The sequence below is a fragment of the Catharus ustulatus genome, chromosome 3 (genome assembly GCF_009819885.2).
Source record: "Catharus ustulatus isolate bCatUst1 chromosome 3, bCatUst1.pri.v2, whole genome shotgun sequence".
NCBI classification, from domain to species: Eukaryota; Metazoa; Chordata; class Aves; order Passeriformes; family Turdidae; genus Catharus; species Catharus ustulatus.
Genome location: NC_046223.1, coordinates 116,419,753 through 116,435,965, shown reverse-complemented (window position 1 = coordinate 116,435,965; position 16,213 = coordinate 116,419,753). Strand labels below are relative to the sequence as shown.

Genomic DNA, 16,213 nt, shown 5'->3' with positions numbered 1-16,213 from the left:
ATTCATTGTAACTCATTCTTAATAATTTTACCTCTAACAGGAGGCATAACCAGAGTCCTGATGCCAAGATGTTCCCAATCTTAACATTTGTGATTAATTCATTTGGAATTAATTTTCAAGTCCCTTGCTTTTCTAGGCTGCACCATTCTGCTCTGCTCCATATTTTAGGGTGTTAAGTCATTTAGTAAAGTGTGCAATTCTTCTATGCCTGCAACACCTTTTTGTGTCTGAGGGCTCTGTCCTGTACCTTTAACATGGAGTCACTTCTGCTTTAGATCTCAAGATTTTTTTTTCCCCAACTCATGCTTACTTAATTATTAAAAATGAGTTCAATAATTAAGGAGTTATACAGATTCATGTATTTTTCAGCATTTGGAGTGTTTCTGCTTGCAGGAGAAGAAATAATTTAAATATACCACAGCTGTTGGTCTTTTAAACATTTTCCTCTCAAACAGGTAATTTATTTACCTGTTGCACAGCCCAAACCCAGGCATTAAAGGTTATTTTATGAACTTTGCATATTTTATCCCAAACAGAGTTTGTTTTCAAGGGGAATATATTATATTTAGAGCAATTGTGGTCCCTCATTGAAAGCTGTCACTGACAATACCTTGTGTGTCACTTGTGTGCTGCTGGAAGTAGAGGAGATTCTGACCTGAAGGTGTTGAATGTGGCAATATAAATGGGAAGCAAGGAAATGGATAAATGTGATGCTTGGTGGTAAATGGATAAATGTGATGCTTGGTGGTAGACATGGAAGAACTGAGATAATGGTTGGACTTGATGGCCTCACAAGTCTTTTTTAATCTTAATGATTTTATGACTCTATGAAAGTGGAATCTGCTGGACTTGTTTGGCTTTCCCTAAGTAAAATATACTGAACTTATTGGGAAACGGATTTTGAGATATCCCACCCCACCTAGATCATCAGGAAAAAGGTTCCACTATAAACTGTGGAATGGGAGACAGGTAGCTAAGCACAGTAAGAGGTAAAAACAAGAAAAAGGAAATAAAGGAAATGGGGGAATCCTTGGATGTCTTGAATATTCTTTTAGAAGAAAATAACCCAAACAATTGAGAATATTTTATATAATTTTTTTTTTGAGTCAGAGCTTGAAAGTGAAAGGAAAAAAGCCTGAAAAAAGCCTTTTCCACTGGAGCATGCTTTGAATGCAGAGTGAGTTTCCCACTCCTCAGTGGCAGGAGTTGCTGCCCAGCAGAGCTGCTGTAGAGTGTTGTGTGACAGATGAACTCCACAGGGGTCAGTTGTGTGTCTGGACACAGATGCACGAGAGCACACATCAACACAGGCACACAAATCAACTCCATAAACAAAATGTCCAGAGCTGGGGAGAATTGGTGCCATGCTCCACGTGCAGATGGCTGCTGCCAGTCGTTGGCTTTTCTGCAAGTCCTGAAAATTCAGGAGAATCACTCAGTAGAAGAAGGTACAGGAATAAAGATGAAGAGAGTGCTGCTGGTGAAAGAATGCACAGAGGATGATACTAAGAGGGGTTTTTTGAGCTGTATTGAGGATGAGGTCTTTGATGTCTGAACGGAAGGTGGGTTTTGGCTATGTCTGCATCAGAAATCAGTGTGGCCCAATAGAGGCAGAACTGTGGGGTGAAGGATGGATGTGCTCAGGATGCAGGGTCCACGTGTTCTGGGGCTGCTACAGAGTCATTCCAGTCTGGTTCCATTGGCTCCTGCAGTGTCCTATGTGTCCCACTGCATTTCAGCTCCTGCACTGGTTTCACAGAATCTCAGGATGGGTCAGGTTGGATGGGACCATTGGAATCATCTGATCCAACCTCCCAGCTCCAGCAGGGCCATCCCAGAGCTCAGGGCACAGGGCTGTGCCCAGATCATTCTGGAATATCCCAGTGAGGAGACTCCAGCCCCTCTCTGGTCTCTGTTCAGTGCTGGGTCACTGCCCATCATTGACACACAGAGCAGGTGCTCATGTATACTTCAAGATAAAAGAGTATAAATATTTGATTCTTTTGTGATTCTGTTGTAAATTTATTGTCTTGAAGGTGCTACTTCTTATTTCCATCTTCATTAAGGAATGAGTTGGGACATTAGAATATAAGTAATGAAGACACTGGAGTATAAGGAACAAAAAAAGTGAAACAGGATGTGGGCAGAGAAGTCTGCTTAAAATAATTTGAAAATGATTTATTGGATGCAACCTCTACACTCAGTGATTTCTGCTATTATTACTTTCCTTTAGTGTAACCAGGGAGGACAGAGACTTGCTGAGGGCTAAAGGTAAATGATGATCTATTGCAAGGGAGGGAAGGAAAAACATTCTAGAGGTGGGTGTGTGAGGCACACACTCTCCCCTGATGCTATTCAGTGTGTTGGACCTCACTGGACCAATCTGGAAAAGGAAATGCCAAAAGTTAAAGCAAACTTCAATAAGTGAAGAAAGGATGGTTATAGGGCAAGAATTTTCATTGCTAAGGCTTGTTATACACAGATTTCATAGAATCATCGAATTACTGAATGGTTTTGGTTGGGAGGAACCTTGAAGATCAGCTCATTCCACCCCCCTGTGATCAACAGGGACATCTCCCTGCTCTGAGCCCTGTCCAACCCTGCCTTGAACCAGGAGTTGGTTCAAAAACTCCTCTTTTTTTTGTTTGCTTTTTAAGTGGATTGACTTGATTTTTTAACATTTTTTTTCCTTGTTCTTTTCAGGCTGGATGCCCCAAGTAGTTTCCACACGCTTGAAATCATCAGCTAATGCTGGTGACACACGATTAGTGCTCCAGGAACCTGTTGATTGGCAAGCTGGTGATGAAATCCTGGTGGGAAGTTCAGGCCTTGGAGATGCACAGCAGCAGGAGGAAATGGCTTTTATCCAGTCCCTGAACAACACAGAGCTGCAGCTTAGATCACCACTCAGGTATCCTTTCAGGAGCCAAGGAGATTTTCACAGCAGAGAGCTAAACAAGGAGAAAATTTGATCAAAGTCAGGATTTGCTGTTCCCTGTGAGACATAATAACTATATCAATCCCTTTAACAAAAGTGGCCAGTGGTATTTCAGTTCCTCACTCCCCCTGAAGGTAGTGGACGTTCAATCCTGAATGTTTAAATTTTATCTTTAAATTCTGTATCATGCCCTTCAACTCAGAAAACCTTTGAAGCAGAAAGCACTGATGGCCAGTAAAATCCAGTGATGTCAGTATAGGAATGACAAAGAAATTTCCTGCATAGTCAGTTTCTTGAGAAAGTGCATTTTTTTATACAAAAAAATGTATTACTTGTGTAAAAAAAAATATTCCTCTCTTCTAGACTGATTTTCTTAAGTAATACATTCAAAGTGAATTTTTTCACAATGGAAATCTGCTTCCATATTTCCAGTGAGTGTTAATTTCACTGCCTTACACTCTCTTCATCTGCTGTGCATGGATATCTTGGACAGACTGAAAATTGCACTTCTTATCATCTCCAATGTTGAAACACATTATCTCTCTAGGGGCAACCTAACTCCAATGCCCAGGAAGATTAAGGTATCATTTTCAGAAATAATTTGGGCTTGAGAAGAAAAGCCCTGATGGTTTTCACCCAAACAATATCTTGGAAAGAGAATTCAAAAGCTGAAATATATTGCTGTAAATAGAATTATAGAACATCCTAAATTGGAAGGGCCCCACAAGGATCACTGTTCCTGTTATTGGCCTTGCATAGAGAAATTCCAAAATCTTCACCATGTGCCTGGAAGTGTTGTCCAAATGTTTTTTTGTGCTCTGACAGCCTTGGGGCTGTAACATTTCCCAACCACTCTCTGGATGAAAGGCCTTATCCTAATAGCACAACACAATAGAATATTACAGTAATTTCATGATTATAAGCTGCACCATTTTGACTAAAATTTTGGTCCAAAACCAAAGTGCAGCTTATAATAAGGTGTGGCTTATATATGGACAAAGAATGAAAAGTTGCTGTTTTAGTTTGGAGGACAGGTGTCTGCTGAGAAAGGCAGGAGCTTCTCTTTGAAATGGAGAATGTAAATCCCCTCCCTCCAAATTATTATAATTTTGAAATCAAGGGGCTCTCAGGCAAAGATATGGGAATTAGGAATAACAGTTCTTTACTGGGGAAATTAAAATAGAAATACAGCACTACAAAGAAACAAACCCCAAACCCTGACACAGTCAGAGTACAACCTGACACCCGTCAGGCAGGGTGTTGGCAGCAGTCCCATTCCATGGTGGCTGCATCCTCCTGCAGTGACAGATGTGGCTCAGCTGGAGCAGTGCTCCTGTACAAGGTGCAGTTTCCCTGCGGAGCTCCAGTGGTGATGTGGAGAAATCCGGTTTTCCTCTGGAGTCCAGTGGAGAAAGGGGCTCCCTTAGTGTCCCAAACCCTCTGTTTTTATCTTGGTAAGAAATGTTGGGCTCTTCCCCCTGGCTGGAGCAACTCCCAATGGGATGCAGTAATTTTATCAGTGCCACAGTGGGACTCAATGGCCATGAGCAGAAAATGACTGGCTGGAGGAAGGATGGGCTGTGAAAAGATAAAGAACAATGCCCTGCCTGGTTTCAATGGATGCCCATTAGCAGAATATCTCCCGTGGAGATCAGGATCACTACCCCACCCTCAACAGATGGTGATAGAACAGATACCTTTTATCACACTCTGTATTGTAATGTGTGGTTTATAATCAGGTGTGGCTTATGTATGGACAAAGAACAAAAGGTTGCTGACACCCGGAAGTGCGGCTTATAAATTGTGAAATACATAATCTAAGGAAGGTTTGAGAACTTGTGAAACAAAATATGAAAGCAAACATCAAAAATGAAAAGCCTGTCTGGCATTGGATGTGCCACTGTCCCTACAGAGACCAGGTCTGAATTTGAGAAGTTATGGTCATAAACATAAATGACAATGAATTATAAATGCAATTCTCTCCACCTGGCAGGTGCAGATGCTGTTTTTGTCTTTCACCAGGTACCCCCACAGTGCTGGAGAGGGATGGGGCAATGGCCAAGGTGTGCCTTCCAGTGCTGTGGTGGCACTGATCAGCAGGAGGGTTGTTGTTCAAGGAAATGTCACGCTGGAGAGGATGTCCCACCTCAGGCAGTGTGCAAATGCAGGTGAGGAGGTCTTTTCTCACAGAAATGTACTGAGGAGGAAAACTGCTCCATTAAAATCCCATTGTGGCAGCATCACTGTGCATTAGAACTCTTTCTTCCTCCAATAACTTTGAGACATTCCAATGCCAGGAAAGAGAGTTTGTCTTTCCAAACATTGTTTGACATTGAAGTGTGAAGTCTTGGGAGTTGAACTGCACTTCATTGTAATATCTCAGATGTATTATTTTCACACTGTTGTTTCAAGCCATCTTGGGAAAGACCCTTTAGCTTTGCCTGAGCCTAAGGGTGTAGAAAAGAAAATATCTTCTGAAAACATGCTTCAGTGTACATAATATATTAAATTTTTAATTGTGTTTACTGTTTAGTCACTTTAAGAAGGAAAAACAAAACAGCCCAATGCTATTTGTACTCTTTAGTGTAAAATATTGAGACGTTGTTTAGTGTTTAGGGTTGCCAAGGAAAAAATAACAGGTGATGCATAAAGCATCACTGGTGAAAAAATGTTAAATATCTCAGTTCTCCTTTAGTTTTACCTGTATGACATGCCATGGAGTTTGACAGGTGGATTCCTGATTTACACCATCTATTCAGGAGGCAGAATCAGACACAGTGATTATAATGTGAGGAGAGTTAGGTTATCTGGCAACCCAGGTGTAAGGTTTTCTTTAAAAAAAAAGTGCCTTGGGCTTTCAGACTGTGACACAAGACTTCATTTGCTATCCAGCAGCCAACTGCTTATATTACTCATGGATTTATGGTCCATTTTGTGTGGAACTCATAAATATAGGCTCTGAAACGCACTCACCGTTTGAGGTTTTTATTTGAGTTTAAGGATAGGAGGATTTCTTAGAGGAGTCACCAGAAGAGGAGTGAGCAGTGCTTTTTGTGGTTAATTTACCTTCTTTAAAAGAAAAATGAGCATTACTGGGAATCAGCAGGCAGTGCTGAAATTTGAGATCCCCTCTGCTCTTCCACTGAACAAGCCCAAGTAACACATTCAAAGTCTGAATCTCATAGCAAAATGCCTCCCACCCATGGAAGGGTCTCTCAGGAATTTTACCCAGCCCTATGATTTAATTTTTTTGTCATATCATGGAATCTAAGAATGGTTGGGTTGGAAGGGAAGTTAAAGATATCTCATTCCATCCTCCTGTCACAGGCAGGGACACCTTCCACTATCCCAGGTTGCTCCAAGCCCATCCAGCCTGGCCTTGGACACTTCCAGGGATCCAGGGGCAGCCACAGCTTCTCTGGGCACCCTGTGCCAGAGCTTTACCACCCTTACAAGAAAGAATTTCTCCCTAATCTCTATTCTTGTCTTGAAACTGTGGGTAATAACAGTTCATCCATCTGTGGGTAGAGTCAGGAGAGGAGAGTTAAAAAAAACAAACCCAAGATGCCTCATTTCAGTTTAGTTCGATACATCCATGCCCAATCTCCTTTTCAAGAACCTTGCTTAAGGAAAATCAATGTCAAATCCCTCTTTCTCATGCATACAATTATCTAAAATTAAATCCAAGGAGCTGTCCAACACATGGAACTACAGCTTCCTGCTTGTTTTGGTACATGTCCCTTCAAAATGTCCAGACTTTTAGGTAAAGAACCATGGCAGTACTTTGAGGGGGCATCAAAAATGTTTGCTTGTGTTGCCTTTGGGCCCATGTTTGAGATCCCTGCTGGAGGTGCTCACTGGGTCGGTGGGGAGGATTTCCCTTGCACATCCACCCCAGGGAGATGTTGGTGTAGAAACACATAATCACAGGATGATCATATGCAGGTGCTTTCATTGAGGAGCTCTGGGAATCAGGGGTACAAACCCAAATCTGACTCTCACATGGATTCGAGAGGGACATGTTTTTATACCCTTTTGTTATGTAACCATATAATAATTATTAAACCATATTGTTCTATTGTATACATTGATCTTATCCAAGCATGGATTCTTGTGATTTTCATCAGATCCCCAAATATCCTTTCTCATGATTCCTGTTATGATTACATCACTTCTCATGATTCTCAATACAATTAAACAATAATATATTCAATTTACCACACAATTATTACATTTATCAATCATATTATTTATCACATGATGATTACACAGGTGCAGTTTCACATGATTCTCAACATTCATTCCCAGGGCCTGTTTCCCTTTCCCAGACCCACCAGACCCAACCTTTCTCTGAACCCCTGAATCTGTTGTATACAATTCCCGTGATTTCAGAAACTTTTTAACCCTTCGCTGTCAGAGAGGGTGCTGCTCACAGCTGTCTCTGGGTTGTGTCCTAGGTGGCTCTGGGTGTTTGTACCAGAGGAGTGAGAGGCAGCTGGGCTCTCAGGAGCTGGGAGCCATCCTGGTTGTGGAGGCATTCCAGGGACAGGGGACGCGGCTCCAGCTGCAGGGTGTCCAGTTCCGCCACGTGGGCCAAGCGTTCCGGCCCCACTGCAGTGCCCTGGCTGTTACTGGCAACACCTGGCTGCCAGGTGAGTTGTCTGCACTGGAGGTACCCACCTTCTCCTGCCCCAAACTGGGGCAGGCACCCTCAAAACCTGCTTGGCTCTTGAGCCAGTGGGCTGATTGGATTGTTAAATGTGAAAAAAACCTCCCTTCTAATCTAAGAGTTGTTTCACCTGCTGCACTTCCTTTGTATCTCTGCTTCTTCCTAAAATAATTTATTTTTTTTAATGCTACGCTGCTCTTTTGATGTAGAAGAGAGCTGCTCTGAGTCCACTAATGAATCCAATGAATCCACTAATACACAATGAGGGAGCCCAAAAATGGCTCAGGGCTGGCTAGTTGCAGGGACCAACTTTTAATTCTGTCACCCAGAGGTTAAGGAATATATTAAGCTCTTTTGACTTTATCACTGTTAAATTCCAAATTCATCTCTGTGAAGTGGCAGTGAGGACTCTGAAGACTGGTGGTGGTAGGGGCAAGTTAGGTGGGCTCAAGGAATGTTTTAAGGGTGCTGGATGGATTTTCCCTTCCAGATAAGCTACATTTGCACCTCTCATAGAATCATAGAATGGTCTGAAAAATCTTCTAATTCCAGCCCCTCTGCTATGGACAGTTGTGCCACCTTCATCACTGAGTAAGGGTCAGGGGTTCCTGGTGGCAGAAGGCAGCACTGGACAGGATCTGGATGATGGGAAGGTCACTCATCATCCAGAGAAGGGTATAAAATATCTGCCCTCAAGCTGCAGAGTGATTTTTGCTCACACCACTCGCTTCTTTGCAGACTCTTACATCCGTGGCTGTTGTGTTCTGGACTCCTTTGGCCAAGGCCTCCGTCTGACAGGGATCTCCAACCTCAGTGTGGACAGCAATGTTTTCTACAACATCTCAGGCCATGGGCTTCTCCTGGGTAAGTGGAGCAGATATCCACACTACATATTTGCATGGAAATGCCTTTGGAGGAAAGAATGGCAGATCCTTAGCTGCACTCTGAGAGCTTTAATCACATCTTCTGCAATTTCTGGTGCCAGTGCATTTGGAATAAAGCTCCCACAATTCCACACATAACTCATAGCAGATACTTCCATTTGACTTCTCAACTATTTTCCATTTAAAAATAGTGGATTTTTTTTCTAGGGGATTGATTAATCTATCTTTGGAAAAGTACCATTATGCAATACTTAAGACCACAGCTCAGTGAAGCATTTAAGAGCATATTACCTTTAACTTCAGTCATTTGATGTCGAAGATAATGGAATTAAAGCATATATTAAAAGTTAACCAGAGGATTTAGCACTTAAATAAATTGGAGCTTGGAGCAACAAAAATGTTAAACAACAAAATATTTCTCCTAACTAACCACCAGGAGACTGACTTGGAGCATCTTGTACTGGGGTGTCATGGCTGAATACCTAAAGATATAGCTCGATTTTTTTTTTTCCATAAGAAATAGGACAAAAATGACCAATTATGAAATAAACAGAGTGGAAAAAGAGAAAGCATTCAGTTCTGATCCTGTAGTTCCCCATACACAGCAAATCCCTGTGCTGGTGCTGTGTATAAACACAGTGAGGTGTGACACATCATGATTTAAACAGGGAAGATAATAAACCCAACGTGGTTGTACACACCTTGCAGATGAAGAGAGCTGGCTCAGAGATGCAAGGACTTGGCCAAGCTGATGCACAGAGCCCTTGCAGCCAGGGGGAAGCAGAGCAGGAGCTCCAAGCTGCTGGCAGTCCTTGGCTCACTCAAGTTGAGGTCAGTATCTGAATTAAAGGACTCTGAGCTGAGCTGGAGTTGCAGCCTGAATACACCTTATCCTCAAGATGCTTTTAATGGCTTCACTCAGCAGCTCCAGAGGGTCTGATGGATTAATTTATACATAATTTTGTTGCCCATGATGAAATATTCATTATTGCTGGCTCTTTGCAGCTTTGGAATTGGATTCTCTCAGTGATTTCACCTAAATTCCTTATTTTCAGAGAGTTTGCAAGATCATCACAAAACATCACTCTAGGCTTAAAATTATTGACACACAAGGTCTAAACTAGAAAGCCAAAACCTCAAAATCCTGTAGGGCTGTCAAAAAGACTTCTTTAGGATCCTGTTAATACTCTGGTAGTAGCATTGTTTGTAGTACAAGCAGACTGGAAAAAATGAGAAAGCTGATTCTCTCAAAAGACTGAGGGAAGGCTAAAAGTGTTTATTGCTATCCCAAAAATCAAAGGGCACAGATTTTCTTTTGAAGTGGCTTATATTTGGGGTAGTAATGATTTGGGAAGGGATCTGTATTATGAATAATAGAACTTGAGCAGGTGTATTTGAAGATAATGACTTCTGTTGGATAAACAAAACTAGATGGATGTGATTTGCTCCTGATGTAGGCCAGAGAGAATGGCCTGTGCACAGATTCCACACAGGATTCTATTTTGTATTCTGCTTCCAGAAGAGCAGCAGTGCTGATGGTAGAATCATGGAGTTATTAAGGTTGGAAAAGACCTTCAAGGTCTTCCTGGTTCTGGAATTTCAGCCATTAAACCGACCCTGCCAAGGCCACCACTAAACCTTGTCCCCAAGTGCCATATCTCCATGGCTGCAGCACTCCAGGGATGGTGCCTGCACTTCCCTGGGCAGCCTGTTCCACCGTTTAGGTGAAGAAATCTTTCCTAATATCCAACTTAAACCTCCTCCAGAGCAACTTGAGGCCATTTCCCCTTTTCCTGTCAATGTGTCCTTACTTAGACTTGGCTTGCTTGGGTCTGTCCACTCCTTTCCATTGGGCAGCCCATTTCTTTACCATGTAGTTAAAAAAATATTTATTTTGTTTTCTTCTTCTTACTCCTATGTTGTAACTAGATCTGGGGTGCCCCAAGAGTCTGTGTTGTCTGATCAATTGGTTGATTTATTTTTCTCTTTCTCTTCTCCTACTCCATTTCTTAGAGGAGAACCCCCCACTTCTGTGCAGAGGTGCACCAGGTGTTTTTCAGCCTGTTTAGAAATTTTCTTACATGTAAGTAGGGCAGTGAATGCAGACAGGAGATGAAGAAGACTTTGAATTCTAGTACTGCCAGGGGCATGCCTGTGTGTGCATAGGTGAGCCTCTTTCCCACTCTGAATCTCTTTTCCCAACTGCAAATCTGCTTTATAATACATATTTTATATATTTTCACCATAAACTTGCAGTCCATAACATATGACTTGTGGTATAGTCACATATAATACCTCAATCAGGGAAATATATGTGAATATAACACCTGGAATATATTGGAATGAGAATCATGACAATAGGGGGTTTCTAGCTATATGTACATTTATTTTTCTTTTTACTTCCTCTTATTTTTTTACTTTTAATTTTTTTTTCTTAATTTTTTTTCAAAGGTGAGGGACTGGAAGAGGAGAACAAAATCAGTAACAACATAGTGATTGGTCTTTCTGTGACTGATGGCTTATCCAATATTGAGGCACTGTCACCAGCAGGGATCTACATCAGGGCTCCTGCCAGCCACATCAGGGTAAGGAGTTCTGGTATAAGACATAACATTTCCTTTCTAATCAAAGGTATCAGAAAGACACAGTGCTTCATTTATCTGGGAGATCAAATACACAATATTTGTTTCTTGGCTGAGCTGTCAGAACCTGTGCTTGTGATGGGATATTGAAACAAGTGCATATTGCAAAATAAATTATGTTCCTGGGTAAATTTATTGCTGAGAATTTTGCTGTGTTTGAGTGGAATGGAATATTAAAGTGAAATAATTCATCCTGAGGTAATTTTAAATGTTGTTTTATTTTATAATGCTCACAGATTGAGAAAACTTGGAAGAAGTTTAGTCTCAGCTTCTCTAGAATTTCTGCCATTATTAAAAAAAAACCCCTCAATTTTAATGGATTGCCTACAAAAACACCAAAATTCAGCAGCATCAATGACACCTCTATCTGGATTTAAAATCACACTGGACATACAGCTGAAGATTTGTATTCCAGGGTGAGAAAGAGAATGTGTTCCCTGTCCTATGAAAATGACATTGATTTTGAAAGAAATGAAGCTTCTCTATTCTAAATGGTGATAAAAAAACACGTTTTTAAAGAGCTAACAGCTTAACAGCCACACATCAAAAAGCTGAGCTCAGAAAAAATACTTTTATTCACTAATTCTCTGATGCTTTCTCTTAGTTCGTACTCTTTTTTGGTCTTACATTTCAGATTAAAGACTCACTTTTATGTGTTTCATGGAAAAATATGATTTTCATCCACTTCAAACCAACTTTTCCTTCCCAACTATTTTAAGGAATTACATTGGAACTGACCTTTGTCACCACGCTTACAGTAGTGATAAATGCATATTTTCATTTAAAAAAATAATCCTAACCTGTTCCATTGTTAACCCCCAGTACCCAAACCAATTACTGTTTGTGAAGACCTAATCACCCCTGGGGCTTCTGCTCCACGAGGAAAGATTTTCACCTAAATTTGAAGGTGAAAAAGAGACCCACACACTTCCTATGTTTTTATGAAGACAGGAGCACCGAGGAAGGAGGAGAGAACTTTTCTGCAATTCCCTCGAGGCCATATTTATCATTTTTAAGGCCATCAAATACGGTTTAAAAATACAACGAGGAGTCAGGATCATGAGAATTTCAGCTCCACTAAACACAGAGTTTTGCACTGCCATGCACTGACTCACCCTGGAGCTGTTCACTCCATCGCCAGGGGCTCAGCTTTTCAAAAGGTTTGCTGCAATTACCTCCACGGGTTCCTGGGAACTAGCTGTGCTGGCTTCTCAGCACATTTATTTATCCCTCTCTGTCCATGTGAGCTTACAGATGCAAAGCTGCAGCTGTGGCTGTGTACCCCAATATCAGGGGGTCCTTTCTGCTCTCCAGAGATGTGCTGCTCCAGGCAGGGTAGCAGATGGCCCTCAGATGGTTGTTGATGACCCTCATCATCTTAAAGAGGGGAATATTTGAGGAGTCACAGCAGCAAAAGGAAAGAAGAAGCAGTTGCCCAGCTTAAAATTGTTATTAACTGCACTTACTGTACACCAGGACCAAGCAGTGCTTTAGGAAGACAGCAAAGCACAGTGATACTCCTCATTACATTCTTCAAACTTCCCCAATAAACTAGGATTATAAATACCTAAAAACGTCTCATCATTTGATCAAAGAATTTTCATGAGAGAAAAGGTACTAAGACTACAATATCATAGTGCTGATGCTGGACCAGCACCAGCAGAGAAAAAGTGAAATTTCTCCCAAGAAAAAGAACTGTGGACTTTTCTTAGTGCAATAATAATCACTAAATTCCAAGGGTGCTGATCCAGCACCAGAATTATGATGTTGTAGTCCTAGTACCTTTTCTCTCATGAAAATTCTTTGATCAAATGACTCGAGGTTTTTAGGTATTTATAATCCTGGTTTATTGGGGAAGTTTGAAGAATGTAGTGGGAAGGACTCATCTTCCACCTGCCTGGTTCCCAGGACAGAACATGCAATAGAAATGTTCCCAGCTTAGAATTTAATTTTAGGTGTTTGTCAATCTTTTCGTTTATTGGTTTTGTGTTTGGTTTTGTTTATTTTCAGATTGCCATCTTTCAATTACTGGTTTTAAACTTATTGGCTGCAATCTTTAAGGCAGGGACTGCAGAAAACTCTAGGTCCAAACTGTTTAACATCATCTGTGCATGATGGGTTAAGCCTTTCCACAGTGAGACCTGCAGTAATGTTTTCATAACTGCTCAATTTACTTGGGAGCCTAAATTTGCATTGGTGGCTGAAGAGCTTAAATTTCCTTGAAATTCAGAGGTGTCCTAAACGGTGTGGAAATTGGGACAGAGCAGTCACTCAAACCTGAGCCTACAAAGACATTTGGAGACCCAATTCCCACTGGTTTCCATTTGACTTAAGCTCTTAAGTGCTCTGGTGAATCAGGGTGTTAGGTGAAATTTTATACTCAGACAGTATGAGTGCAAACTGATTATTAAAAGGTTAGTACAATTTTTTTTTTTTTAAACACAGTATGTAAGCCCAGGTTATCACTTTTTAGAGTCATACACAATCTCATTAGCAGGCTGGTTCCTTGCCTTTTAAATACTATCACTGCAAGGAACTGAAGATGCTCCTCTGTGATATTGGCTTTTTTTTTTCACTGAAACATCTGCCCTATATCCTTAGTTTTCTTTCTGTGTGCAGGAAAAATAATTTTGAAAGTAGGTTTTTATCTTTTTCTCTTGGCTCTCTTGAGCCTAGTGAATTTTGGCCTTTTTGTTGTTCCAACCCATAAAAATTCAATGCCCTGAGATCCCAGAGCCAGCATAACATAGCAACATATGGACTGGGTTTAGGAAATCCAGCAAGACCTCCCTTTCCTTTCTTGCCTTGGTGTTGAGGACTGGGGAACAGCTCAGATGAATGGATGGGGTGGAGCTCAGCTGGTGCCTCGTGTCAGAGCAGTGACTGATTGCCACACTGCTGGTAAATGCATTTATTTCCTAGTGCCACCCCATCCAGCCATTCTCCACAGCACCAGAGAGGTGAGGCTGCATCTGTTTGGTGCTGTTTCATCCCTGCTGAGATCTTTTCCAAACCCTTTCCTGCAAAGTGGGGCTCATGCCAAAGCAGGAACATTGTGGGTTCTGCTCACATCCTGCTCAGATCTGAAAACTGTGGGTTCTGAAAACTCTGGATTCTGCTCACATCCTGCTCAGATCTGAAATTGTGAGTTCTGCTCACATCCTGCCCAGCTCTGAAACTCTGGGTTCTACTCTGGGTTCTGCTCACATCCTGCCCAGTTCTGAAACTCTGGGTTCTGCTCACATCCAACCCAGTTCTGAAACTCTGGGTTCTGCTCACATCTTGCCCAGCTCTGAAAACTGTGGGTTCTACTCTGGGTTCTACTCTGGGTTCTGCTCACATCCTGCCCAACTCTGAAACTCTGGGTTCTACTCACATCCTACCCAATTCTGAAACTGTGGGTTCTGCTCACATCCTGCCCAGCTCTGAAAACTGTGGCAGTGGTGCTGGGAACACTGTCCTGAGCTTTAATGTCATCTTTAAGGTCAACAGTTTGAGTCCCAGCTATCTAAAAGAAAGTCATGAAATATTTACACCAGCAGAATTGGTCGGTTAAGAGACACTTAAACCGTCAGCCACTTGATTTTACTGACTTGCAGTGCATACCTCCAGGTATTTGGCATGCTCAGGGAGGTAATTTCTCTCTGGAATTTTGGTTGCACGGACATTCGTAATATACTGACTTCCACAAAGAATTGATTTCCACACAAAATTCCCTGCTTGCCTAAAACCCCTGCCCTCCAGCCACGAGCTGGCTGAATAAATATGCAGGGTTTTTTTTCTTTTTTTTTTTTTTTTTTCCTTATGAATCATCTGTAGAACGCACGATTGGAGTCGCAAGTAAAATATCCTGGAAATGATGTGACTGGACTGCAGAAGGGTTTGTTAAAGGAAAAGGGTCTGTGGCTGCACTTTGAGAAAAAGCAGCAGTTTTACCAGGGGATAGAGAAAGCAGAGCTCTGGGTCTCAGTGCTTTATTCCTTGACAGATGTCAGAGATCAGGACTGCAGGGAGCACACTTGGATGGGTCAGAAGAAAGTAATTGGTGTATGGAGGCTTTCACCTCGAGGTCACCAGGCTCAGCTCTGATTTGGACCATCAGGGACCAAAAAGTCATTAGTATTTTAACAGTGTCCATTGACCTATGAGCAGGAGTGGTGGGGTCAGACCTGATCTTAGAGAAAAAGCCCTCCTTAGAGCTGCAGGAAAGGTCATCTTAGACCCCCCTTAGAGAGCCACAAGCCTCCAGAGAGCAATTAATTTTGTCTAAGGACAGACCAAAAGCATTGCCTTCTGCACATGCCTATGTCTTACTATTTTTTCCTAGAAAAGGAGCTAAAATCTACCAGCCTGGATTTCAAATTTTTACACACCCAAGGCAGGTGAGAGGGATCATGCACAGGTGCACGCATGAAGACATTTCTGTATGGACACAACCCAAACCCAGCTAGGCTTGGCTGCTCTTCAGAGTAAGCTGGCAAGAGCAGTTTTTTGTCCTAGAGTAGGAAAGTTCAGAACATACCAAATAGAAATCATATAACCCACTTGATGCAGATTCTCTAAGTATCAAAATCCTAATTTTAAGGCCAGTTGGCCTTATGTCGACTTATTTTTGCCTCTTGCAACACAAATAATGTAACTCAAGTGTGGAATTTAGAATGCAATTTTTAAAAGGGATATTAAATGACAATAACTTACAGCACATCTTCCTATGGTTATTCACTTACCCTGTAAAAAATGATCCAAACCACATCATTTACCACAGGTGTAAGGAAGTTTAATTGTTCAGTCACTGACATATCCTGAAGATGATGTTCTTTGCTTTCTCCTGTCCTTTAGGAGTCTCACTTTTTCAATGCAAATATTTCCTGTATTTCTTTATCCCATGTTTGCTTTGGGAGATAAGAGAAATATCCAGACTGAGAAGGAAATCAATAAACTTGATTAGTTTGTGATTTACCCTTGTACTTAGTTTGTGATTTACTTTTCCTTCCTGACATTTTCTTATACAGAAAGGAGTTTATAGGTGTAATTTTTCAACGCATTTTTTTCTTTCCCACTTCTTGAGGAGTTGTGCCAA

The 16,213-nt window shown here is 41.5% G+C and overlaps 1 protein-coding gene across 1 annotated transcript in view; it reads left to right on the top strand.

Annotated features, from left to right (window-relative positions):
* PKHD1 (PKHD1 ciliary IPT domain containing fibrocystin/polyductin) overlaps window positions 1-16,213 on the top strand; it is a 236,715-nt gene that overhangs the window by 97,720 nt on the left and 122,782 nt on the right. Inside the window, exons 38-42 of the mRNA XM_042779098.1 lie at window positions 2,704-2,911; window positions 4,961-5,109; window positions 7,387-7,590; window positions 8,313-8,471; window positions 10,943-11,076. Coding sequence (XP_042635032.1) covers window positions 2,704-2,911; window positions 4,961-5,109; window positions 7,387-7,590; window positions 8,313-8,471; window positions 10,943-11,076 — 854 coding nt within the window. The remainder of the gene's footprint in view (window positions 1-2,703; window positions 2,912-4,960; window positions 5,110-7,386; window positions 7,591-8,312; window positions 8,472-10,942; window positions 11,077-16,213) is intronic.